The 23,335-nt window shown below is 57.0% G+C and overlaps 2 protein-coding genes across 4 annotated transcripts in view; one reads left to right on the plus strand and one right to left on the minus strand.

Moving 5' to 3' along the window:
* Positions 1-23,335, plus strand: part of LOC129045918 (cadherin-23-like) — a 56,914-nt gene that overhangs the window by 11,624 nt on the left and 21,955 nt on the right. The window lies entirely within an intron of this gene.
* Positions 413-22,623, minus strand: VSIR (V-set immunoregulatory receptor). Of its 3 annotated transcripts, none has more exons than XM_064594779.1 (7): positions 16,782-17,630; positions 12,548-12,972; positions 11,859-11,915; positions 6,558-6,665; positions 3,433-3,460; positions 1,951-2,147; positions 413-1,767 (listed from the first exon to the last, which is right to left on the minus strand). In XM_064594779.1, the coding sequence occupies exons 2-7, from the start codon at positions 12,884-12,886 to the stop codon at positions 1,468-1,470; spliced, it is 1,029 nt and encodes a 342-aa protein (XP_064450849.1). In that variant the 5' UTR covers positions 12,887-12,972; positions 16,782-17,630; the 3' UTR covers positions 413-1,467. The 3 variants fall into 3 exon arrangements, with proteins under 3 accessions (XP_064450849.1, XP_064450848.1, XP_045733975.1); XM_064594778.1 differs by having other exon boundaries at positions 16,771-17,630; XM_045878019.3 differs by lacking the exon at positions 16,782-17,630 and adding an exon at positions 22,378-22,623 and having other exon boundaries at positions 1,581-1,767; positions 12,547-12,972.

Raw genomic sequence — 23,335 nt, forward strand, 5'->3', positions numbered from 1 at the left:
AGGCCCACTCTTTCCTCAAGCCTTCCCCCTCCCAGTGTAGCAGGACACCCACACTGACCCATGCCCTTGGGCCTGACAGGGGAGTGTGGAAGCAATGCCGTGTATCCAGGGGGGCTCCCTGGTTCTAGCCGTAGGCCTGGGGGCTCACTGCCACTGGAGAGCCTAGAGCTGCTCTCTTCCACCCCCAACTCCTGTCTCCCCCCTCCCCAGGCCATCCAGAGGGCTCTCCCTGCCTGCTGGGCCCTTACGCTGGCCTGAAGTCGGGGCTCTGCCACATAGGCTGCCGAGCTGAACGCCCTCCTCGGTGCAGTGCCTGGGCCCTACGCCACTCAAACTCACCCCTTCCCCTCTCGGCCCCCCCACCCCCGCTTCCACCCCAGAGTGTACAGAGCGCCCCCCCCCAACTCCTCTCTGTGTTTTTAAAACCCTTTAATCAAAATTCCACAAAGGATTCCCTTGCATATGGTGTATAAAAACAAATCCGGGACATGCCCCGAAGCAGGAGTTGGAGCAGAGGGTCTAGAGCAGAAGGCCACAGACCCTTCTATGTACACGCCCACCGACAGGGTCACTCTGCTGTAAAGACTTGACACAGATTAAATGGAATGGAAGACCAAAGACGGGGCAGGGGGGCGGGGGGGAGGAGGAGATGGGGGCTTCCCTGGGCCTCAGGCACCCCTGGAAGCAGAGCAGGGATTAAAACCCAGCTCCTACAGTCCATTCCCAGGGTTTGCACTTGTTGCCCATGGAGTTTAATAGCACCTCCTCTTTCCACTGGAGGGAGGGTCACAGTTGGGGCAATACAGTATGTGGTCACCCTCTGTCCTGAGCACGCTGCGTGTGGAGGGGGGAGGGTGGGAGTGGAGCCTCTCCACTCACCTTCCCAGCAGGCTCCACCTGCCCTCCCTCACTGCCCTCTGCAGCAGGTAGTGCAACCTCTGCCTGGCCCCCATTGCCCAAGATGCCAGCTGGCCCACAGTGGCCACTGTGCCCCAGGGTGCACTTCCTGTTTCGGGGACCCTGGCCAGTGAACTCTGGGGCCCAGAGGGCAGGCAGTGGGAGCCCAGATTTGCTTAACCGGTGGACAGCTACTGGGAGAGGTTGCTGGTAGCAAACAGCTGGGAGAGGCTCCCATGGCCCCAGGGGCAGGCAGGCAGGACCAGCCCCAGAGCTCCATGGTCACGGAGAGGGAGTCGGACCGATGAGCAGCCTCAGGCGAGATCAGGGCGCTGGCTCTGCCGCACCGAGGGAGAGTCTTTCCACATCTTTTCCTGTGTCTCATGCCTGGGAGGATGGCACTGGATGGGGACAGGGGGCGGGGGGGAGAGGAGTTCTGTCCAGTGCCCATCTTGTCCCATCTGGGCTGTTTGGTCACAAAGCTCATGTCCCAGGGAGAGAAGCTGCCATAGGCTGGAAACTCTTGAGCTTCTAGGATGTAGACCATTTGGCATTTGTAGCTGGTGAAGTTCAGGTCTCTGGGGCGGGATCCCAGCACCCCACCATCCTTGAGACAGGGGCTGGGCAATCCAGCCCCTTCTCCCTTCTGCCATGTAGCACCCAGAGGAGCTGAGGGTCTGGCCACCAGAGGTATCTCAAAGAGTCTGGGCTCAGAGCAGGAGGGAGGAAACCAGGGCCAGGGCCACGGCTAAGGGGCCACTCAGAGGGCCAGCTCTGCCTCCAAAGCACCTGCCCCAGGCCCCGCCACAGTTGCCCGCTGGCCCCAGCTGGTCTAGATGGCCTCAGAGTTTGGAGAGTCAGGCACGGGGTCTGCAAAAGAAAGGTGAAGTAGAATGAATGGGGGGGCTCTGCAGTCCTTCACCCACTAAACCCACACGGGGAGGCTATAAGGCCTCAGAAGGGGAGTGAGGCTGGTGCCCTGCAGGCCACAGGGAGGTCATGACCTTGCAGGCTGTTGTGCCCTGAGGGTGAGGGTTGTTGGGAAGCACTCACCGAGGGTTGGGAAGAAGACATCGCCAGGGCCTGGTGGAGACAGAGGAGTGCAGGGCTCAGAAAGCAGGTGCCGCCCGGACTCTGAAGGCTGCCGCTGAGCCATGTAGGACAGCGGAGACCTCGGTTTGGCCTCCGGCATGCCTTGGGAGGACAGGGAGACCTCAAAGCCGGGGTTTTCAACTCCTTGTGTGTTGTTGCTAGAAGAAGAGAGCTGGCTCAGTCAGTTGTGCTGCCCAGGTTTGGGCCTCTGCCCTCCTGCTTGCCCCACTCCTCTGCTTCCCTCCCCTCCCCTGCCTTCACACCTCAGGCCTCAGCACCCTCTTCCTGCAAGAAGGGAGGAGCCGGGGTCAGAAAAGGGCATGGCCTGCACTCTCCCAGCTCCCCTGAGCTCAGGGCTGCACCCTATTATTTGGCCATCCGCCCTGCGCGCAGCTGGGAAGCCTGGGGTCAGAGACACTTTGAGGACCCCAGATTCAGGAACCTGTGACAGGTTTCTCAGCTGATGCCATTAGGATTGAATGTCCCCACAGCTTGTCGTAAGCTGCAGGGAGCAGTTCTCTCCCTCTTCCTGTTGGGGAGGGGGACCACCTACCCCCTGCCACCAGCTCTGAGTCCCGGCAGGATCACTGGCAGGACTTCCTTTGACTGTCTAGAAAATCGTCCCTTTCAAACACCCAAGAGGAGCTCTGGTTTTGCTGATAAAGTAACCGGGCCAAGTTCCTGAGTGGGGCTCATTCCTGAGGACACCCTCTGTGCCAGGTGCCCCGTCTGCTTCCTGCCCTGAGCCCACCAACACACACTCCCCTGGCCACCGCATGCCCAGCCCGCTGCCCCACTCGGAGCCCCTGGCCAACCTCTGCCCCGGTGGCCCACGGCGGCCTGACCACTTTCTCCTTGGCGTGTTCTGCAGGGAGGGACCACGGCTCCAGGTGTGCCGTCCTCCTTTGCATGTTTCAGTGTCTGTGCCCAGTTCAGCTGCTTCCTCTTCCTCCCCCACCCTGGCCAGCTGCCCCCGAGGCCTGAAGGAAGGTGCTGGCCTCAGGCCCGCAGTGTCAGAGCTCGGCCCGCTGGGCGAGGGGCGGCAGGGAGAGCACAGATATGTAGGCCTCAGTGCAGCTGGCAGATGCTTTTCTAAAGCAGTTGTGCCTGGAGGCTGTACAGGGAACCTCCTGCATAGCCCTCCTTCCTGACAGCTGACCCCGGCCCAGGGAGGACCTGGGAGGCCGTGTCTGTGTTCCGAGCCCTGTCCCAGGACACGTTATCAGCGCGGGGAGAGGGGCAAGGAGCCTGGTGAAGGAGAGTCAGTCCAGGCGAAGAGCGACCCCCCTCCCTTCTGCATTAAGTCCAGCTGCGGTCTGAGTGTAGACATTGGCCGACAGAGCCGCAGGCCCAGGGAGAGGCAAGAGAGAGAGCCTGCCAAGCTTGGAGTCGGGGCGGGGCGGCCACAGGAAGTTTTCTCGGGAAGATCTCCAGGGGCCTTACCTGTCCATCCGCACCAGCTCCTGGGCACCTGGGGACATACAGACAGAGAAGCTAGTCACAAAGGAGAGGCTTCCCTAGACAACATCCCTGCCCCCTCTGGCAGATGCCCTTTGAGGAAGGGGAGCAAGCCCAGGCTGGGCCACCCTCACCCTGGATCCCCCTTCTGTTGGCTCAGGAGGCCCGCATGATCGTGTGTATCCTGCAGGCCAGGCCTCAGTGAGCCTGGTATTTTAACCAGTGCTAAATGAGACTCGGGCTGCATTTCACAAGTATAAGGGGTGGCATTTGTCACCAGGAGGCCAAAGGCAGCCAGTGCTTTCTCCTACGGCTTGATTAGGTGTTGTGAGACCATCCGGATTTAAGTATCAAGCAAAGGCCTGACTCCTGAATTTGCTGTTTCCTGTTTGGACATTTGCCACATTCTGGCCTGTCGCCATGATCTACTGAGTGGGAGGGCCGCGAGCTCAGTTCCTAATTGGAGGGTTCCTGGTCCTCTCTGGCCCGTCCTCCACATTGCCTAAAGGGTGGCTTTAGCAGTGACATCTCTTAGAGGAACCTTAGGGGCCTGAGACCCCATTACTTCTCGGCCATTCCGCCACTTTCTGCTCCTCCTCCAAGCTGCTGCCCCCCCTTGGGATTCCCCACCCCTAAACTAGCCACCAACCAGATGCAGTGGTCCTACTTCCCTCTTCCTTGCAGCTCCCCATACATTTCTCATTTGCAAGAGCTTTACCACGATCACTGTGGGGAAACATGGGTGGGAGGGGCACACACAGAACACACAGGAAGTTGCACAAAGGTTCCTAAAATCTCTGCTCTCGGCAGGAATCATGGCTACCGTTTAGCGGGTGGCTCTGTGCATCAGGATTCGTGCCGGTGCCCAGCATTCCCTGGGCTCATCCTCTCTACCCCTTGGTGGGAGGAATTATTGGCCCCACTTTAGAGCTGGGGAACCCAATCTCCATCTAAAACTGGATTGGTTTCCACACTCATCAGCCTCTGCAGCGGGCTGCCTGCCTCAGTGCTCCCAACCCTTTCTCTCTCTTCCTCCCTGAGTGTGGCTCGCTCCTGAGTATGCTCTCTGAGCCAGCGCCCTGCCCGCAGCAACCAACACACACTCCCTGTCCCCTCCCTCCCTGGCCTGCCACCCCACCCGGGCGCTTAGCCTCTGTCCTGTGGCCGAACTCCTGGCATGTCTCAGTGACTTCTGTTCCTATAACTCCTGCAGCAGCACTTCTCGCGAGGCTAGATGAAGAAATGACCCAAATCTCCCCTCCCTCTCCATTTCACACCTGGTTTCTCTCCCAGCATCTCTTGGGTCTGTCTCGAAGACTCTGATCCTACAATTCATTTTTTCTTCCTCTTTTTTTTTTTTTTTAGAAGGGGTGAGCAGACTGGCCTCAAAAATACTTTTATTAGAAGATAAATTATTGACACCTTTTTGTTACTGCAATATTTAATTTGGGGATAAGGAGCTGTAAGAAGCCGCAGGTCACAGAATTGGGGTCTGTTTAGTTTCAGAGGATGCGTGCAGCACTGGGAGCTCTTTCCTGGGAAGCACCTCTTTCCTGGGAGCTGAGTGTGTCTCCCTCCTCGTCCCTTCCTCACCTCCGTGAAAACATTGCACTAATGAGCACAAGCTCATGGCAACTCCACGGTGATGACTCGCCCTGCGTGAGCCCCTGGGTTCCTCTTTCTGCTCCAAGCCTTGACCTACCTGCCCCCACCCCACCCCCAACCTATGGTGGGTTTTGCAAAAGGAGTATGGATGTCCTGAGAATAAGGGAAAGGTGACCACAGCCCCTGAATGAGCCACTGTGGGGGCTCAGGAGAGAGGGCCGTCCAGGTGTTACGGTCCAGTCAGAGGAAATCAGGTGCGAGCCAAAAGCCATCTGCCGACAGAGCTGCCCTCTCTCAGCTCTACCTTCTGCAGCTGGCCAGAGGCGAAGAAGCAGGGGAGGTGACGTAAGGGCCAGGGCAGAGGACTCCCCACCCTTCTGCTCCTGGAGGACTCGGGCTAGCCCAGGCTCAGGGGTGGGGTCAGAGGAAGGGCAAGGGGCACTGTACCACAGAGGAGGGTGAAACGGTGTTGGTGGCCATGACTTGAAGGCTGGCTCTATTGCTGACTCACTGTGAGCTTCCCTCGGCAAGTTACTGAACCTCTCTGTGCCTCAGTTTGCTCAGTTGCAAAGGAGGAACAATTGTAGGGCCAAGCTGTCTCATCATTATGAGAGGAGGTATATAACAAACTTGGGGCGCCTGGGTGGCTCAGTCGTTAAGCGTCTGCCTTCGGCTCAGGTCATGATCCCAGGGTCCTGGGATGGAGCCCCACATCAGGCTCCCTGCTCGGTGGGAAGCCTGCTTCTCCCTCTCCCACTCCCCCTGCTTGTGTTCCCTCTCTTGCTGTGTCTCTATCAAATAAATAAATAAGATCTTTAAAAAAAAAAAAAAAAAAAACTTGGCATGGGGCCCAGCACAGCAACCTTCCCAGGTAGGGGTTGGTGGCCAGCACGCTCATGCCAATGAGCATTCTGATGATGTGGTGGGATTACACTCCCTGGGAAAAGCATGAGTGGAAAGCTCTGGGCTTGAGGCCCAGCTCTGCCACTTACTAACTTATATACCATTCAGTTCATGATTTAACCCCGCTAGTAAGCTCAGGTTTCTCAGCCATATGCTGAAAGAACTGAACTAAGTTATCTCCAGGATCCCTTCCAGTTCTGATAATCCAAAGGTCATTTTTGTCCTGACAATTACAATGCTGGTTACAAGACAAGCCTACCCCTGCATTAAAGCAGGTCCTCAAAGGATCTCCAAGGGGCAGCATTTTATAAACCAATTTGAACTACTCCATGTGATTATTCATTCATTCTACAGATATTACTGAGGGCCGAGTCAGGACCCCTTGGGGCTGGTGGGCACTCAGGCCCCCCAAGTGGCACACCTGGGTCCCCTCCTCTCTCCACCATTGAACCTAGCTCCTTGCAGGGACTATAGCAGCTCCCATCTCTGGAACAGAGAGGAAATGTGCCTGCCTCTTGCCTTTGCTAATCCCAGGCGCTGAGCTGGGGCCTGGGGCAGATCGCTCGCACCCTCACCCACCCCAGGCAGGCGGGGATACTCACGGCGGTTGGAGGCCACCTGCCTTTGCTTGTAGACCAGGAGCAGGATGAGGGGAAGGCAGAGGATGCCAACGATGCAGGCGCCTGTAGCCAGAGCAGCCGCTGTGATGCCTATTAAGGGCAGAGAGACAGCCACGGTGAGACTGCATTCCCTCTGCTTCTCCTGAGGGGATACTGAAGCCCAGAGAGGAAAGGTCTGGGCAGGCAGGGGGGCCCAGCTTTACCCAGGCCCCACAGCCAGACCCTCAGTGACCTGCAGAGGGACAGAAGGCCTAGGGATCCCCTTTCAAAGAGCGTCCCATGCCTCTTCCCCAAGTGGGCCCAGAGCACACAGAAATGAGGCCAGGGGCTCCAGGGAAGAGAGAGAATGGTCTTCCTCCCAGCCCCCTGGGGACAGCTCAACTGCCCCAGGCCACAGGTTGTTCCCAGAAAAGGAGGGAAAGCAGGTCCTTCACAGACCCCGTGCCATGAAGTTCAAGGTCAAAAGGAACCCAGGTGGCAAAAAGCGTTTGGAAATACATAGTGGTGATGGTTGCACCACACGGTGAGCAGAATTAATGCCACATTTAAAAGTGGTTGGAATGGCAAATTTTATGCTATATACATTGTACCACAATAAGAAGAAAAAAAAACATCAAAATGAACAAAAGCCCCACTCCTCCTGAGAGACCCCCTTAGCTCTGGACACAGCTTCTGGAAGGGATCTCACACATACAAGTCACGGGGCAGGCGGCGGGGGGACACGTGGGGGAGAACTAGAAACATGTGAATCCTTATCTTAACGTTTTAAAATTTTAAACTTTCTAAATTACAATATAGATAGATATAGATAGATAGATAGATAGATAGATAGATAGATAGATAGATAGATAAAGTTAAAATATATTCCAGAGTTTCCTCCCCCTGCTGCTCCTCCTCCCCAGGGCACCCTGCAAAGAGGCAATCACTGTCCACACTTTTCTCGCCTGCGGCCCAGATTTGTCCCCTGAGTACACAGCATTCAGGTGCTTTTCATGAGCATCGCTTTTCCCAGTTAGCGTGGCTTGGACAGCTCTGGTTAGCACAGAGCTCTACCTCATTCTGCCTAGGGCTTTATCGCAGGGCTCACCCCAGAATTTATTGGAACAGTCCCCCATTGGTGGACATGCAGATCGCTTCCGTTTTTCCGCATAACTAATAACGTAGCCGTGAACTCCTTGTGTGTGCATCTTCACTCGCTTGGGCAAGTACCTCTGTATGTAAAATCCCAGCAGTGAAAGTGCTGAGCCAAAGAGTATGTGCGTTTTCTTCTAGGCTGTTTAATTGGTAAAGGTTGTACCGCTTTACCATCCCACCAACAACGTGAGAGGCCTGACTTATTTCAGCCCATCTGCTGACACCAGGAGTTTAGCTGGGATGGAACCACAACCAGCGTAAACGCGTTTCCTTCCCGATTTCAGCCCTTCCCCAAATACGAAATACAGGCTGGGATGCCTTGTCACGGCGGCGTCAATGTGGCCCTGGGGAGCTTGGGGAAGGTGGGGGGGCTGTGGTCTCAGTGTTGCCTTCACACTCTTCATTTGGGAATAAAGGCTGTGTTTATCTCATTGTATTGCTAAACAACCTGATGGTGTAAATAAGCTTTCCGGGGCTTTGTTCATACCACGGAAGAGAACAAACTGTTTACTGGCACTTTAGACCTACCCACTGGTACAGAACAGTTGCTATGCTAATCACAAAGCAAGTTCGAGTCCACATTAAAGCAGGTTCCCTGCAGATCTCAGCAAGGCTGCATTTTGACGTGGAATAGTGAAAGTAGACACATTCTATAATTCAGACATTTGAGGATTTCTAACTCCCCGTCATAGGATCTTCTTGTGGGCATTGAGAAGGGGGTTGCAAAATGCTCTATTCTAGTCGTCAAACCAGGGCTCCAGACTGCTACTAAGCCACATTCAGTGAGGTTAGGTGCTCACTCGCTGTGTCTCCCTGTCCCCCTCCCGGCCTGACTCCTGTCCCCAGGCAGAGATCCCCCTCTGCAGCCCCTCCAGGGGATCAGGACTTGGTTTCCTTACAACCTGGGCTGAGAGTTGAGGCTGGGACAGGGAGGCAGGAGTTTGGGGACAGTTTTGTGGGCCCACCTGCCCTAGAAGCTACGGGCTCTTCTGCAAAGCCCAGCCTTGCCACAGGTCCCTGCCGCCTCCCGCAGGTGTGGCCAGTACCTGGGGAGGTGGGGGTGGGGGATTCTGCTTGGTAGCCATCCAGAGCCAGGCTCACTGGGAAGGCGATCAGTTGCTGGCAGAGACAGCTGCCAGGCCAGCTCTGAGAACTGTGCCAGGCCCTTACACAGCAGGCTGGGATGGGAGCTCCCCCCAACGCCAACCTGCTCAGCAGTGCACCCTTGTCTAGAGCCTGCCAGTACCCAGTGGGTGGGTGGGTAGGTAGGTAGGTACGAGAGGGGAGGAGGGAGTTCGGTCAGGCTGCCTGGTTCCCCCAGGAGGGGTTGGATGAAAGCAAACCAAACATCCTGCTGTGTAGGGGGATAGGGAGGTTGCTTTGCAGGAGGTAGGCTGCCCAGCCCCCTTCCTTGGGCTCCGTGACAAAACCACAGCCCCTCAGCAATTGGGGGCTCTTGGGGACCAACTTTCTCAGCCTCTCTCCCTTCCTCCCGCCTCCCCCAACCTCAGACTGACTTGGGCTTTCAGGTGATTTCCTGGGCCGGCCACCCTGTTCCTTCCCAAAGAGATCTTTAGAAGACAGGGCTGCAGGTAGAACAGAAAAGCTCCCAGCTGCTCGGCTGGAAGCATCACTAGCCAGTCAGGTACCAAGGCTGGCTGTGGGGCATCTGTCTTAGAGAGAGCAGGGATTGCAGTCTTTCCAAAGGTCAGCAGCACTGAGGGCAGTCCCTAGCGGCCCGCCCTGAGGCCCACTAAGCACAGGGGTCGCCAGGCAAATGTTTCTAAACCATTAGAAAACAGATGTGTGTCCACTGTCTGTTGCCATCTACTTGCCATCCTGTCATGCCCCCCATGGTATGTCATCTCTTTCTTTTTTTTCCTTTTTTCTTTTTTGGCCAACATTTTAAAATTGAGAGTTTCTGTAAAATCTGGGCTTCTGACTTTGCTGGAAAATGGAGGGGCTCCGGCAGCGCCGGGCCCCCCTCCAAGCACACAGCTGTTGGAACTGCCCTTACAGGCCGGCAGCTGGCTGCTCACCACAGTCTCCACCCCTCCCCACTGTCTTCCTGCCCAGGTCCCTGGCTTCGGGGGCATTGGAGTTTTTGATCCCTGATTCAGCCTCTTGGATAACACGGATTGCCTCCCTGTTAGTGGGGAAGGGACACACGCGCTCCCATTTCTCACTGGACCCATGATCCCTAGAGAATGGAAGTGTTGGCCCCAACCCCCACACCCCATCCAAAAGGATAGCTGGGTTTCTTTTCATCAGACGCCATGCCCTCCTTAGTGACAAGACTCCACCACAGCTGTAGTCTCCAGACCTCCAGAACGAAGAGTCTGGAAAGGGGTTGGGACTTCAGAGGTCACCAAAGTCATCATCCTGCCCTCAACAGCTAGGATAGAAGTAAACACATCCCTTTGGCCCTTGGGGAACCAGGTCACTGTGGACAGTAGCTCAGGGAAGCAGGGACCAGAGTGAGGCTGCGCATCCCTAGAGAGGGAGGCTAATGTGAAAACCTGAGAGTAGAGGTGCCCAGCGAAGGAAGCCTGACCCACTCTTGACAGTCAAGTTCAAAGTTCTGCCTCAGCCTTGGATTCTGACCAGCCAGACTCCCAGGCTTCCCCAGGCGACTTGTTTCCTTAATTCCAGCAGCTACTTCTCTAAGCTGGGTCTTAATCAGGAGAAATGAACCAAATCTCTGTTCCCTCTATTTTGTAGCTGGTTTCTTCATTGTCCCCACTGGCATCTCTCATCGCTGTCCCCAGGACTTTAATTCATACAACTGATTTTCAGAAAACTGGTGTTGAGAGAGGGGAGGGCAGCCCGGCTCCGGGGCAGGGTTTGTGACTGAGAATCAGGCGCTCTGGCTGAGAGATGGGGAGCAGTCCCTGCACCTGTCTGCACCTTGGTTTCCCCACCAGAGAAGTATGCACAGTGGCAGACGTGATGGCCTCTAAGGGGGCTCTGGGAGCTCCTGGAGGAAGAAGGGGGACTGGAGGGTTGCTCAGAGTGGAAGGAGCAATGGGGAAGTGAACACTCGTGGGCCCCGCCAGGTGAGGCTCCCCCCATCGTGGATGCCTGTGCACACGGCCGTCCACCCTCACCAGGGAGCTGCCGCTGGAGGAAGTGAGGACAGCAGTGGCCTGGTGCCGAGGCGACACGTCAGGTTTGCGGTGTGCAGGGACAGGGGCTTGAACCAAAGAGTTCCTTAGTTCCATGCGGGTCTGGCTCAGTCCGAAATGTGTGTTCTAATTTTATTCCTGGCTAAGCTGTTTGTTGGTTCACAAAAGAGTAGTTGGAGTAGAAAGTCACCACGACCTTTGAGCTGGGCTGGGGCTGGGGCTGTAGGTTTAACTGTCCTGTCCCTGCCTTCGGTCTTTGTGTGCGTCCTCCTGGAGGGCAGGGGGGGAGGTCTGCACTCTTGTATCTCCAGGGCCTGGTTAGGGGCTGGTCCATACTAGATGCCCAGGAAATACTGATGGATAGAAGGCTCTGGAAGCCAAGACCCTCTCCTCTCCAAAGAATGGGGCACCCCTGAGACGTCTCCCCTTTGCCTGCTCCCTCCAAGCTGCCGGGCATTCTGCCCTGGCCTCTGAGTGCCCAGACGTCCCTCAGAGCAGTGCCCCCCTCTTCCTCTGCAGGATGCCTCCCAGGGCAAACACCAGGGGGCTGACTGCCACCCGCCCACCGCCCTATGCATTCCTCAAGCTGGGAAGAAGGTGAAGTGAGCACAACCCAGCTGTGTGAATTTGGGCAAGTTATGTCACCTCTCTGGGCTTCTGTGTCCATGTGTAGAAAGTGAAGATGTGCTGCCTACTTCAGAGGGTTCTTGTCAGAATCCACGGAGATACCAGTACTTGCGAGGACTTAGCACAGTGCCTGGCATGCAGAAAGAGCTCTAGGAAAGGTAGTTCTCTTCCCCTTCCTGAGTCTCTCCGTCCTCTCTCCCCCACGCACAGAACAAGGACTGCAGCCCAATGGTTGCGGGGAAGGGGTAAGTGAAAGGGAGAGGCAATAGCAGAGGAGGAAGAATGGGGGTTCGGTGGGCTTGGGGTGATGAGGTCAGAGTTCAGAGTGGGGCCTGGATCCAAGAAGAGGGCAGAGGAGAACAGAGAACCCAGAAGGGCCAAAAGGGCGGTCCCTTACTTTCACTCTCCCTGGGTGAAGGTGGGTACGCGATGCACCGGGCTGACGCTGCTTTGTCTGTGGGAGCAAAGGGAAGGGGCGTTAGGTGGGCCTGAGCCTGGGGATGCTTGTCGCAGCTAACACACGGGTACACACAGACGCAGCTTCTCACTGCAAGGCTGGGTGTGCCCGGCGCACTCTCACGCCTCCCCCGCAGGCGTGTGGATACCTGCTGGCACCCACTCATCTACCCAGCCTACTGCCCCTCACACTCTCACCCGGACACACACACACAGATACATACATATACATACTTCCCAACAAGCGTTCACCAGCTCACACCCCAGGTCACATACCACGGCCACCATAGTGTCATGAGCAATACCTCCCAGGTTTGTACACTCTCTCTTACTAGACAGAACCACATACACCCCCCTCACCATCACACCCCACTGACCAGAGAGATTTATACACAGCCCCACACCCCGTGGCCACCCCCTCTCACCACACATGTCCCTGGCGTGTCCGTGTCCCCCATCTGGGACCACACACCCTCCCAGCACAGAATCACACCATGGTCACACCATCCAGTACTCAGCACCACAGCCCCGGAGTCACACGGTTCTCTCTGCCTCCCCCTCCAGACGGGCGCGTGCACCATCCCCACGGCGACGGCACCCCTGCGCCGTCCCATATGGGGGGCCCTCACCTGTCTGCACCTGCAGCTCCATGGCACCATGGACCCTCTGCTCCGAGCGGTGGTGCCTGATCTCCACCACCAGACAGCAGTAGAGGCCGCTGTCCATGGGGGTCAGGTTGCGCATGGTGATGGAGAAGTTGCCGTGGTGGTCGGAGACCGATTCCAGCCCGTAGCGCTGGGCCAGGTCCTGGCTGGTGTTGGCCTGGTGGCCGCTGTGGTGCAGGTGAAGGTCCTGGAACGTGAGGTTGCGGATGGGCCGGCGCTCCGAGCAGACCTGCACTTCGCCCCGCGAGCTGCGGTACCATGTCTTGTAGTAGGTCACGTCGTGCCCTTTGGCCATGGGGCCCATGATCCTGCAGGTGAGGGTGACGTTCTGGCCCTCAGAACACACGTACAGGGAATATGGCGTGGCGACCCTGAAGGCTGCCACGAGACCTGTTTAGAGAGACAAGAGACGGTCACCTGCCTGAGCCAGAACCACTCCCAGTTCCCCCAGAGTGAGGAAGAACCCTGGCCTGGTGCTCTGAAGATGTGGGTTCCCCAGTCACAGGCCCCGGGCGAGTCAGCTGACCTCCTGGGCCTCAGCTTCTTCATTAGCTCCTGAATCTGACTCCATCCCGGGCTGTGTGGGAGGAGGAGCTTCTCCAAGTGAGGGACTCCCCTGACCCCAGGGACACTAGACGAGGTGTAGGAGAGACTCTGGGCAGGCGGCGGACGGGGCCCAGCCGGTGTGTCTGTCTCCCCACTGCTGCAGACCCTGGGGCTCTGCCCACAACTGGCCCCTGGCACCTCCAGCCCCACACCCCATGCCGTCCGGGGGGGAAGCAGGATGAGGAGCACAAAGGCGATTCGGGATGAACAGCCCTTTTCCCGTGGCCAGCCTTCTGGGGCCATTAGCACCTTGGGCCCTTCCCACTCGTAGGGCTAGCCATGCCGTCCCACCTCCTCATCGGTGAGCACTAATGGAGCACCTCTGTGTGCAAGGCCTGCACCAGGTGCTACGTCTCACCTGGATGCTGAGCACATGGCCTCCCCTTGGGAGCTTATGGCCTAGCTGGGTAGACGAAGCATGCCTTCCTGACAAAGTAAGACCGCAGGCTAAAGGGTGGACTGGTTCCAGTCTACAGGGCACTTGGAGGAGGGAAGACATAGCCGTCCTGGGGATGGTCAGGAGACTTCTCGAAGGAGCGAGTGTCTTTGGGGTTGACGGACAGATAGAACTTCAGCAAGTAGACGGGGTGCTCTGGGCCAGGTGGTGAGGAAGCAGGAAAACCCAAGGTGTCTCGGGGCCAGGACCAGGGAAATCATGAGAGGTCGCCTCATCCATGTACCTGCTGCCACCCAGTCTTCTTAGAAATATTTCCTAGTTCATTTGGTTTTCAATAAGCAAACGAAGCCATCCCCTGGCCCTCTTTACCCTACCCCAACCCCCCAGCACCTAACCATGTTGATCCCCACAATCACTGCAAGGCATGGTTGTGAGAGAACAGAGCGAGGGAAAGCTGAGAACATGAGATGCGAGTTCTAATGCCCTCTACAGACACAGGGAAGATAACTATGGTTATTATATATTAGCGGTATTTGAATTTTAATTGGCATTTCAGAGGCTGTTGTAAGTCAGGGAAGGAGATGTGTACAGAATCCAAACCAGCATGTCTCTTTGACTGCCACTGCCTGAATCAAGATAACGCCACTTCCTCCTGCGGGCACCCCCTTCCCTGCCTTTAGAGCCTGGGACCCACCAGCAGAGCTGAAAACTTTGCCTGGTCAAGAGTAAGGCAGCCTGGGGTAGCTTTGGAACCGGACCAGCCCGCACTGGAGTCCAATAGCTGGGAGTCATTTAGACTCTGAGCCTCAGACTCCTCACTGTCAAACAGAAATGAAAACATCTACCTGCCAGAGTTGAGGCAAGGACCACAAATACTTCACACGAAGGGCTCTGAAAGTGCTTAGCTAGTAGGTGGTGCTTGCTACGTGGAAGCCACACAGCTCTCTCGTTAGTTTGGGCAAGTCCGGGAACATTTCCTAGGAGTGAAAATAGTTCTGCAGAGTAGAATGGAGAAACCAGCTTCAAACTCTTTCCCACTAAGGTGTGAATGACTGACAACAGCTTGGGATCCAATTTTGGAGTGCCTGCATATTTAAAGCAGCGTGTGGGGAATTAGCAAAGTCATGGCCCCGAAGAATACGTCTGCATGGTAGTGTGTTAGGCCCCTAGAAAGTAAGGAAGACACACACATACACACACACACACACACCAGATCCTTCCATTCACTCCACCCACATGTGAGAGGGAGCCATGTCTGGGAGCCCCAGATCTATGGAAAATCTTTGCCAAGGTGAGCAGAGATTTCACAACTGCCTGGCAAGATGCTGGTCTCCTTTTCAGGCAGAAATGTAGAGGCCCGGAAGGGGAAAGTGATTTCCCTAAAGTGCCACAGAGGGAGGGTATGAACTCAGAACCTGGAGCATGGGGGGTTTCAGGTAAAGCCAGATCTAGTTAGAACTAGAAGAAGGAAGAGCAGGTATCCTGTGCTATGCTAACTCCTTAAGGGGCATGTCTAGCAACCTTATAAGGTCGGTGTTGTTTTTATTCCTGTTTCACTGAGGACAAAACGTGAGGCAAAGAGACGCTAAATAATTCACTGAAGATCACAGTAGTGACTTTGACTCCCCCTCACGGGCCTGTGTGACGGCCATGGCCACAGAACTATGTGTGCCAGTAAACGGGGGGCGGGGGGCTAGCCAGGGAAAGGACCCTCGCAGACACTCCCAGGAAGACCGAAAACCCGCCCAGAGAGCAGACCGAGGAGCTGTCTGCCTTGCGCTGCCCCTTTCCCCTGCGGGCCGCAGCTAGGGGCAGCTATTACATGGCCCTATGTGTCAGGGAGCACAGAGTTACCTGGACAGCACTGGGGAGAGATATTCAGCCCTAGAGGCTGAAAACCCACAGTGGGACACAGAATTGGGGCTGAGAATGGGGGTGGGGGGCAAGGGGAGGGGAGCATTGCTCAATCCCCAACACCCTACACACCCTAGAGGACCTCTTCCCTTTTTAGAAAAAGGAGAAGCTTGCAGTAGGATTCAGGTTTGGGGGATGGGGGACACTGTTCGATTTCAGCAAAAGGGCCAGATAGCAGTGGACCAAGAGTTCCCAGGGTCTTGTCCTGGTGGGGGGTTCAGGGTTGGGGGGGTGGGAACATCCCCTTTGTTGTGTCTAAGACTCAAGCCAGGTCAAAACCCAGGACAGCCTGATGCTCAAAGGCACAGAGTTGGGGAAAATAATGCACGCCCCCCCCATGCCACCCACAACTGCACATGCACACGTGTTATCGGGGATATATATATAGCACAGCTGGGTTTATAATTATTTGGCAGGAGGATGTTGCTTATTGTCAGGAGCAGATCCTTTTGGACACCTGGGTCATTGTCAGAGACTGGGGAGAGGGTGGGGAGGAAAGCCCTCGGCTCCAGGGTGGCCGAGAACATGTGGGCCAGGAAAATGACCCTGGGCCTGGGCCTGAGCCTGTGCCCAGGCGGGAACCATCCAGTCATTGTGCTGCTCTTGGGGCCCAGCCCCACTCCAGCCCCACCTGTCACCGGGTAAGGAGGCAGAAGCCCCTGGAGGAATATTGCTAGGAACCTGGAAAATTCCAGGTCTCAGGATTAAAACCTTGGTCTGAGGGATCCCTGGGCCCCAGTCCCCACTTAGCCACGTCCTTGCTGTGTGCCCTTGAGCAGGTCCCATCCTTCTCTCTGCCTCCTTCTCTTCATCTCAAGAGACTCCCCATGTTCCTAGGCCCTTCCAGCTCTGAGGGCTTGGGGCAGTAGGAAGGGGCTGTATTTCCTTAGGGCAGGGAAGGGGGCAAGAAATGGGCCACCTCTTATGTGTCAGGACTTGCTTACCAATTTGTACTCCTCTCACTTAATATCCCCTGATGTAGGTATTATCATCCCCATTTTAAAGATGAGTTAACAGACCCAGAAGTCAAGCGACTTAGCCAAGACCACCCAACCCTATGTGGCTGAGCTGAAACTCACACCTTGGACACACCAGCACAGCAGGAAGGAAGAGCACCCCCTAACTCCTGAAGCGGGTGGGGCTGACATCTCAGCCTCCAGCACCGGGGAGAGTGAACTGACCCCAAGCTGACTGCAACTTCCAGCCAGTCATCCTTGCTCAGCCTCAGACCTAAACCGAAAACACCATTCCTTCATTCCACAAATATTTACCGAGGTCCTACCCGTGAGCCAGGCCCAGGGCAGAGAGGCCGTGAGGGTGCAGAGTTCCCTAAGCGATGGCCGCTCAGAATTTAGTCCTGCTCCTGCCGCTTTCCAGCTGGGGGACCCTCAGCCAAAGGTGGGCTCAGCCCCTTGTAGAAGCTTCTGTTCCAGTACTGGGGAGAGGGGCTCTTGTCTGGCTCCGTCTTGGGATGTTAGTTGTCATGATTCACCTCGTTCCACCCAGCAGGCACCTCGTGAAACCCTGTGGGTGTGCACGGGATGGGTGTGTGTGGGGGTGTGGAGAGGCCTGTGTGTTTTCCCTGACGGGGCATGAGTTTAGCCCACGGTTGCTAAGGCAACACCCCAGCCTTTGGAGGTGGGGCCCCAGCTTGATGAGTCTGGCCTGGGAGGCCCCACCCAAACAGCTGAACTCTGTCCAGCTGCTGCTAGGGGTTGTAAGTAAACAGCCCAACAGTCCCTGATCTGCTCTTGCTGGCCCAGGGCTAGCTGCAAAAGGCCAGGACCTCACCCTCGGAAGGAGCGCCAAACAGACATGGAACTGGTCTCCAGCTCCCTGCCAGGCCCCGTCCCCCAGGATAGTCCGGGGAGGGTGCAGGGAAAGCCTCCGTTCTGTCTTTATCAAGCTGCAGAGCACAGAGGGAAACAGAGTCAAGGACCAATCCGGACTGAGTCTGCCAGCGCTGAGGTCCAGGAAGCACCCCCGGCACGGGGGGCGGAGCCAGCAGGTCAGCTCCTGGGGTCTGTGGCCAGCAAGGACAAAGGGCATCTCAGATGTGTTTATTGATACCTGCCCCCGCAGGAAGTGTCCATTCACATCAGACCAGGGAGTCTGGGAAGGGGAAGCCAGGCTCTATTGGAGGAAGCGGCGCTTCCAGCACCTTGGGAAAGCATCCACGCATCCGGGGCTGGAGGCTGTTGGCCAGCACGCCTCCCTGGAGAGGGCCTGGGCAGCTGGCCAGGCGCCCCGCCAATGGATGCTTCTCTGGATGCCTCCTTCCCAGACTCGCCCAGGCCCTCCACGAGGAGGACTGTGTGCAGCCCCGAATACCAGCTCTGGCCAGCTTCCCTCAAGGGTCTGGGCTGTGAGGACTTCCTAAGGTTCAGCTTCCAGTCCCTGGGCCCTGCCCTCGGTGCAGGCAGCCCGTAGTAACCGACACAGTAGAGGTGGCTTGGGACTGACCAGAGGGCCCACGTCCTTCCTGCAGAGGGACAGCAGGCCTCGCCAATGAGGGCTCAGCTTGCTGTGAGCTCTCTCCCCATCACCCCGTGGTTATTGGGATAGCTAGTTGGCCCCAACATAAGAGAGGACCCAGCTGGAGCTACTCTATTTACTTGGACACTGTATTTATTTGAGGAAGGCAGCAGGGGCTGGGAGAATTGGGGGCCGGAAGAAGCTCAGAGAGGCCCTCTGACCCTGCCCTGACCTCTTAGGATGGGGACCACTGCTCTCTTTTCCTCTGGGAGAGCTGACCTGTCCCCTGCCACCAGCTAGCGCTCTTGACAGTGGTGAGTTGGCTTCTGCAGTGATGGGGGAGGGGCCGACACCGACTATAACACGGACAGTTTTAGTTTTATGGCATTAAATGCCATCGAATCACATAGAAGGTTATTCCCCTCCCTTTTTTTTTTTTTTAACAAGGGACAGCAGGTTTCAGGCTCAGAGCCTTCCCCAGGCTATACTAGAATGTATTACCCTTATTTGGTTTTCTTATTGTGCACTTGTATGGTTTTGTTCTATTTATGGCAAAGATACTGGCTTTCCATTGGTGCCGGTGATAGAAAGTTTCCTTTTAAAATCTATTTACTTAATTAAGTAAAAGAATGAGTCCATTTGAGGGAAAAAATAAGTACATATGATAGGCAGATGCTGCTGCAGAAATCCCAAAGGTAATGAGCAGAAGGCTGACGCTCAGGGAGCTCTATTCTGGAACTGCCCTTCAGAAGGGGGCAGTCAGCCTCCCTGAAACCATGTCCCCAGGCTGCCCGTGGCTCAGAGAGAATGTGCGTTCAGTGTCCCCCAGGGAGAGAATAGCCTCTGCTATTCACTATTCCCTATTCAACCCCAGGTCCCCACGGGAAATAGCATCCTATGCAGAACATTTAAAGGACGGGGTCTGCTCGGGCCGAAGCGCAGCAAGTTCATTACTGAATGACGGATGTGCGTAACAGCCACGGCCTTTCTCTCTGGGAACGGGCAGCCAGAGCAACTAGATGAAACATAAAGATCAGTTGCAAGAAAGATCCCAGTTAGACCAGCAAACCCTGAGCTGGGCTTGCCTTGAAGTTGCAAAGTCCCCCATCTCTGGGGAACTTGAAGAGAATCCACAGGCGCTTCCATGGACATTTCACACTTTAAGTGCCTATAGGTACTGACAGGTGGCCAGACCTCCAGGATTCTTCAAGTCCAGTCCTAGGGAAATCAGTCCATGCCTTCCCACACCCTGGGCTCTCCACCGGGCTCTGTAGGCATCAAGGAACTTGGAGGGCCAATGGCACGTGGCCACAGAAAGCCAAGAAACAGCTTAACACTACACATCATTCACCAGGTTCCAGGCACGGTGCTGAGGTTGTGCACGGACTCTTCACCGAAGCCCCCTGAGGGAGGGGCCATCATCATCCCCATTGTAGATGCTGAGTAACTTGCCCAAAGCCACAGCCGTAAATGGCCATCTTGGGATTTGAACCTAGAGCTCACTGACTCCCAAGACCAGACTGTTGAGTGAAAGGACTGTATGGGAAGCATGCAAGGCACACAGCCCCAGGTCCCTTGCTTCACCATTCCCATACAGAGTGCCATCAGGAAGGCCTTGGGCCTGCCAGTGCTGCTGCTAAGGGGACCCAGGGGTGCCTCAGAAAGCTGCACTGCCAATCCCAGGTTCACCCCGCCCAGGTGAAGTGGATGCTCCTGGATGAGTAGCTGGCCTAAAACTGGGGGGCCTCCAGCTCAGTATGTGGGGCTTAGTCAGTGCTGGTTGGCCAGATGGGTACCGAGGAGCCCTTCCTTCCTTCTCTCCCTTGATCTGCTGAAGCCTAAGACCCGTATATGTATGCATATAGGGAGGTGGCCTCTTTCAGCTTCCCACCACTGTCCCTCCCACCTGAGCCACCACTCCTAGGGAGGTCAGGCCCCAGCAGGGAACCTTTGCCCTGCTTGGGGGGGTGGACACAGGAACAACCAGCCCAGCTGGGCGAGGGACTCCCTGGTATTGCTGGGCATCCCTAGCATTGGGTAGATGCCCCCTCACGCCTGTGGGCTGGCCTCCAGGGCCACCACAGGGGCTCTGGACAGAAGACAGTGGATTTCCTAAGAGCTGACCTTCGCTGTGTCAGAGGCTTGCACCATTGGGTTACTCAACAAGGCCCTGCAGTCCTGTTTACCATGAAGGGGATGATGGGGTCTCCCCTCCCTAGCCTCGGTGCACTTCCATGTGCTAGTCCCAGAGTCTGGGCCTCCTGGGTCAGCCTATAAGGCCATGGTGAGGACAAGAACTTTCTCGGGCCCTAGGAGTGCATATAGGGGAAGAAGAGTCTCTGCCACCCTTGGGGTCTGCTGGGGCCTGGCTCTGTTGGGTGCATCCCTCCATCCATCTCACCCTGAGTCAGGCCCAGGAAAGGCACGTCTTCAGTTGACTGGGCTCCTGAGCACCAACTCACCACCACCATTCTCCTTGGTGCTGAGCCAGCCTCAGGAGCTTAGAAAACAGACCTGCACCAGCCACCTCCATCTCACCTTCCCAGACATGAAGCCTTTGACCTTGAGCAATCCTGCCCAAGGCAACCCACCTCAGCAGGCCGGCGAGTCTTTCCAACTCACAGACCCTCCTGACAGTGCCTGCAGCCAGGCTTCCCGTCTGTTAGCCCCTTGTTACACATTGTCCTGGGCAGTGGGAATGTTCATTAACATGCCCATATTACAGTTAAGAATACTGAGTCCCAGAGTAGTTCAAAGCCAAGAGAATGCTTCTGACCCCCTTCAGTAGAAAGCTGCTTAGAGCCCTAATCATCTCCCTGAGCTGGGCCCGGGAAGAGCTGGTCCTGTGGAGTGCCACACTTTGTGAGTAGCCGAGACCTCTAGGGGTGAAGGCCTCTGGCTATGTAGACGATATGGAGCGAGGGCTCTGAGCCTCTCTGTTACCAGCTACTCTGCAAGGCGGCTCCCTACACCTCAGTTCTCTAGAGCTCAGTTTCCCAAATTGGGGCTGAACAGAGAGCAGCCTGGCCAGGGGAGGGCAGGGGAAGGAGTAAGAAAGCAGAAGGGCCTCTTGGGGTCACTTGAGGAGAAAGGGGCAGGGCAGGTGCTCTGTGGTGGGGGCGGTGCTGGCCTTCCTGCCTGCCACCGTCCCCTGCCCTTTCTGGAAACCATGTCCTGCCATGAAGCATGGCCTTGGTGCCGAGACCGCCTCCCCCATCCTGCGAGAATCCAGGCCAGGACTAGGCAGCTCTGTGTGTGGGGTGTGGGCTTTCTCCTCCTTATCAGAGGCCAGACTCCCCAAGCACTGAGATAACATGCTGCCTGCAAGCACCCACTTTGTTTCTGGTATATTCCATTTTCTCTCAACTCCCTTCTCTTGCTCCTACCCTGTGCTTCCCCCTCCTTTCTTCTCCTGACCCGCCCACTGGGTCCTTGTGCCAAGCGCCCCACCTTCCTCTTGCCTCCCTGACTCCCTGCATGACTCAAGCTTTCCCTGGGCCCTCCCCACAAAGTATAGTTCACAGGCTGCCTGCTGGCCCCCTCTTCCCTTGCAATCCAGCTGATCCAGTGCCGGGCACCAAGAACCGGGGGCCAGGCTATGGGTACCCCAAGCTCTGCCCTACCCCTGCTCCCTGCCCTGCCCTGGGAGCCCCTGTGTCCTAGCCAGGATTCCACTTGGAGTTGTGACAGTCTGGACTTTGGAAGAAGAAAGTGGCGCCTCCCTGGTGTAGGGCTTCTGAGCATGAGCTGAGGAAACCGAGACCAGAAAGATGCCATAAATTATTCCGGGACCAAGACAGGGTTCATGGCTGAGCCAGGAAAGTGGCCCACATTCTCCCCAGGACCCCACACCAGCCCCTGAGCTCCAGCCTTGCTAGGATGCCGGGAATCAGCTGACCACTCAACTCTCAGCCGCCAGACCCTCGGGATAAGGACCAGGTGGGCGCCCACATCTGCGAGTGCACCCATGCCCCCCAAGGTTCAGCCAGGAGTGTCACCAGGGAGCAGGACACAGAGAGTACCACACCCCCTGCGCCCTGAGACCCTGGAGCCCTGAGGCGGGCGGCGCAGGGAGATGCCCCAGGTGTCAAAAGTCAAAAGCCCGTGGCGTCCCCCAGAAAATGCTGGGCTGTCCCCACCGTGTCCATCTCCTCTCTGCAGCAGCTGCTCCCGCGCGGGGCTCTCTGGGCAGGGAAGGGTCAGGCCGGCAGCTGCTTGGGCGGCTGTCAGAGCATGCAGACGTGCTGCTGCCCAGCCAGGGCACTTGGCAGGGACCCGCTGGCCCCTGCAGCGAGGTCCCAGCAAGTAGGAAACAGGGCAGGCGGAAGGAGCCCCCCGCCCCGCGGCCCCCTCCCCAGCCGTGTTGTCCCGGTGCGCCTCCCCACCGACTCCTGCCGCCTTACCTCGGGAGGCAGCCAGGAAGAGAGCGAGGAGCACAGGCGCCCAGTGCCGGCCACCGGCCTCCGGGACCAGGGGAACGCCCATGTCACCGTCGGGCGGCGGCGTCTGGAGCCCCGGGGCCCGGAGCGGGACCGCGGGCACGCAGGGGGAGCGCCTGGTGCTCTGGGAGCGGGAGTGGCGGCACACAGCTGGCCGGAAAACCTCCGGTGGAGTGAGTGCAGAGAGCGAGCGCCGTGGGCTCCAGGGCCCAACCCCCCTCCCCCGCAGCGCCCCCGGGGGGCCGTGGGGGGAACTGCCTCGCCAGGGCCCGCGGGAGGGGCTTCCCGGTGACTCACAGGGCACCCGGCCCTCTAGGTAGGGGCGACAGCCCAAGTGTCCGCATCAGCTCCGCTCGATTCCTGCTCTCCCCCAGGCCCCTCCGGAGAGGATCCCTACGGCCGCACAGCCTGAGAAGGCCATTGCCTCGAACTCAGCAGGCTGAACTCACCCACCAGCCTCTGAGTCCTCTGGGGGCAAGCACTTGTCCCCAACATTCTCCAGCCCAGCCCAGGGCCTGGTAGGCGGTAGGCACTCCCAGCGGTGGAGTGAATGAGTGAATGAATGAAATCTAACTTTTGTAAAGGGCAGGCAGGTTGGAGCAGACTTGACCATGGATCCCAGAGCCTGTAAACCTTTGTGCACGCGCGCACGCACACACACACACACACACACACACACGGCACAGGGCCAGGGATACACAACAGGCTTGGCCCATCCCCACAGATGCACGTGTGTACGCATCTGGTAGATGTCCCGTAGGAAGTCATCAGGGCTCCTCTCCAGCTAGGCCCCAGGATCACTTCCCACTTTGCACCCTCTCTAGCTCCCTGTGCCCTGGATATCCATAGGACAGTCACGCACCCCCCTCCCCAGTCCTCCACTCCTGCACCCCCAGCCAGCACTGGCCCCACGAGTGGGGTC

This window comes from Mirounga angustirostris, unplaced genomic scaffold (assembly GCF_029215605.1).
Source record: "Mirounga angustirostris isolate CCGP_5_RB_7025 unplaced genomic scaffold, mMirAng1.0.hap1 SCAF_6, whole genome shotgun sequence".
In the NCBI taxonomy this organism is placed as follows: domain Eukaryota; kingdom Metazoa; phylum Chordata; class Mammalia; order Carnivora; family Phocidae; genus Mirounga; species Mirounga angustirostris.

What these genes read in the sequence shown, in the direction of transcription:
- VSIR (XM_064594779.1), bottom strand. Translation starts at nt 12,886, where the DNA reads ATGGGCCCCATGGCCAAAGGGCACGACGTGACCTACTACAAGACATGG. An exon ending in TGGAGCTGCAGGTGCAGACA is followed by an intron (nt 11,916 to 12,547) that starts GGTGAGGGCCCC and finishes TTGCTCCCACAG; the next exon opens with ACAAAGCAGCGTCAGCCCGG. An exon ending in TGTCTTCTTCCCAACCCTCG is followed by an intron (nt 1,768 to 1,950) that starts GTGAGTGCTTCC and finishes TTTCTTTTGCAG; the next exon opens with ACCCCGTGCCTGACTCTCCA.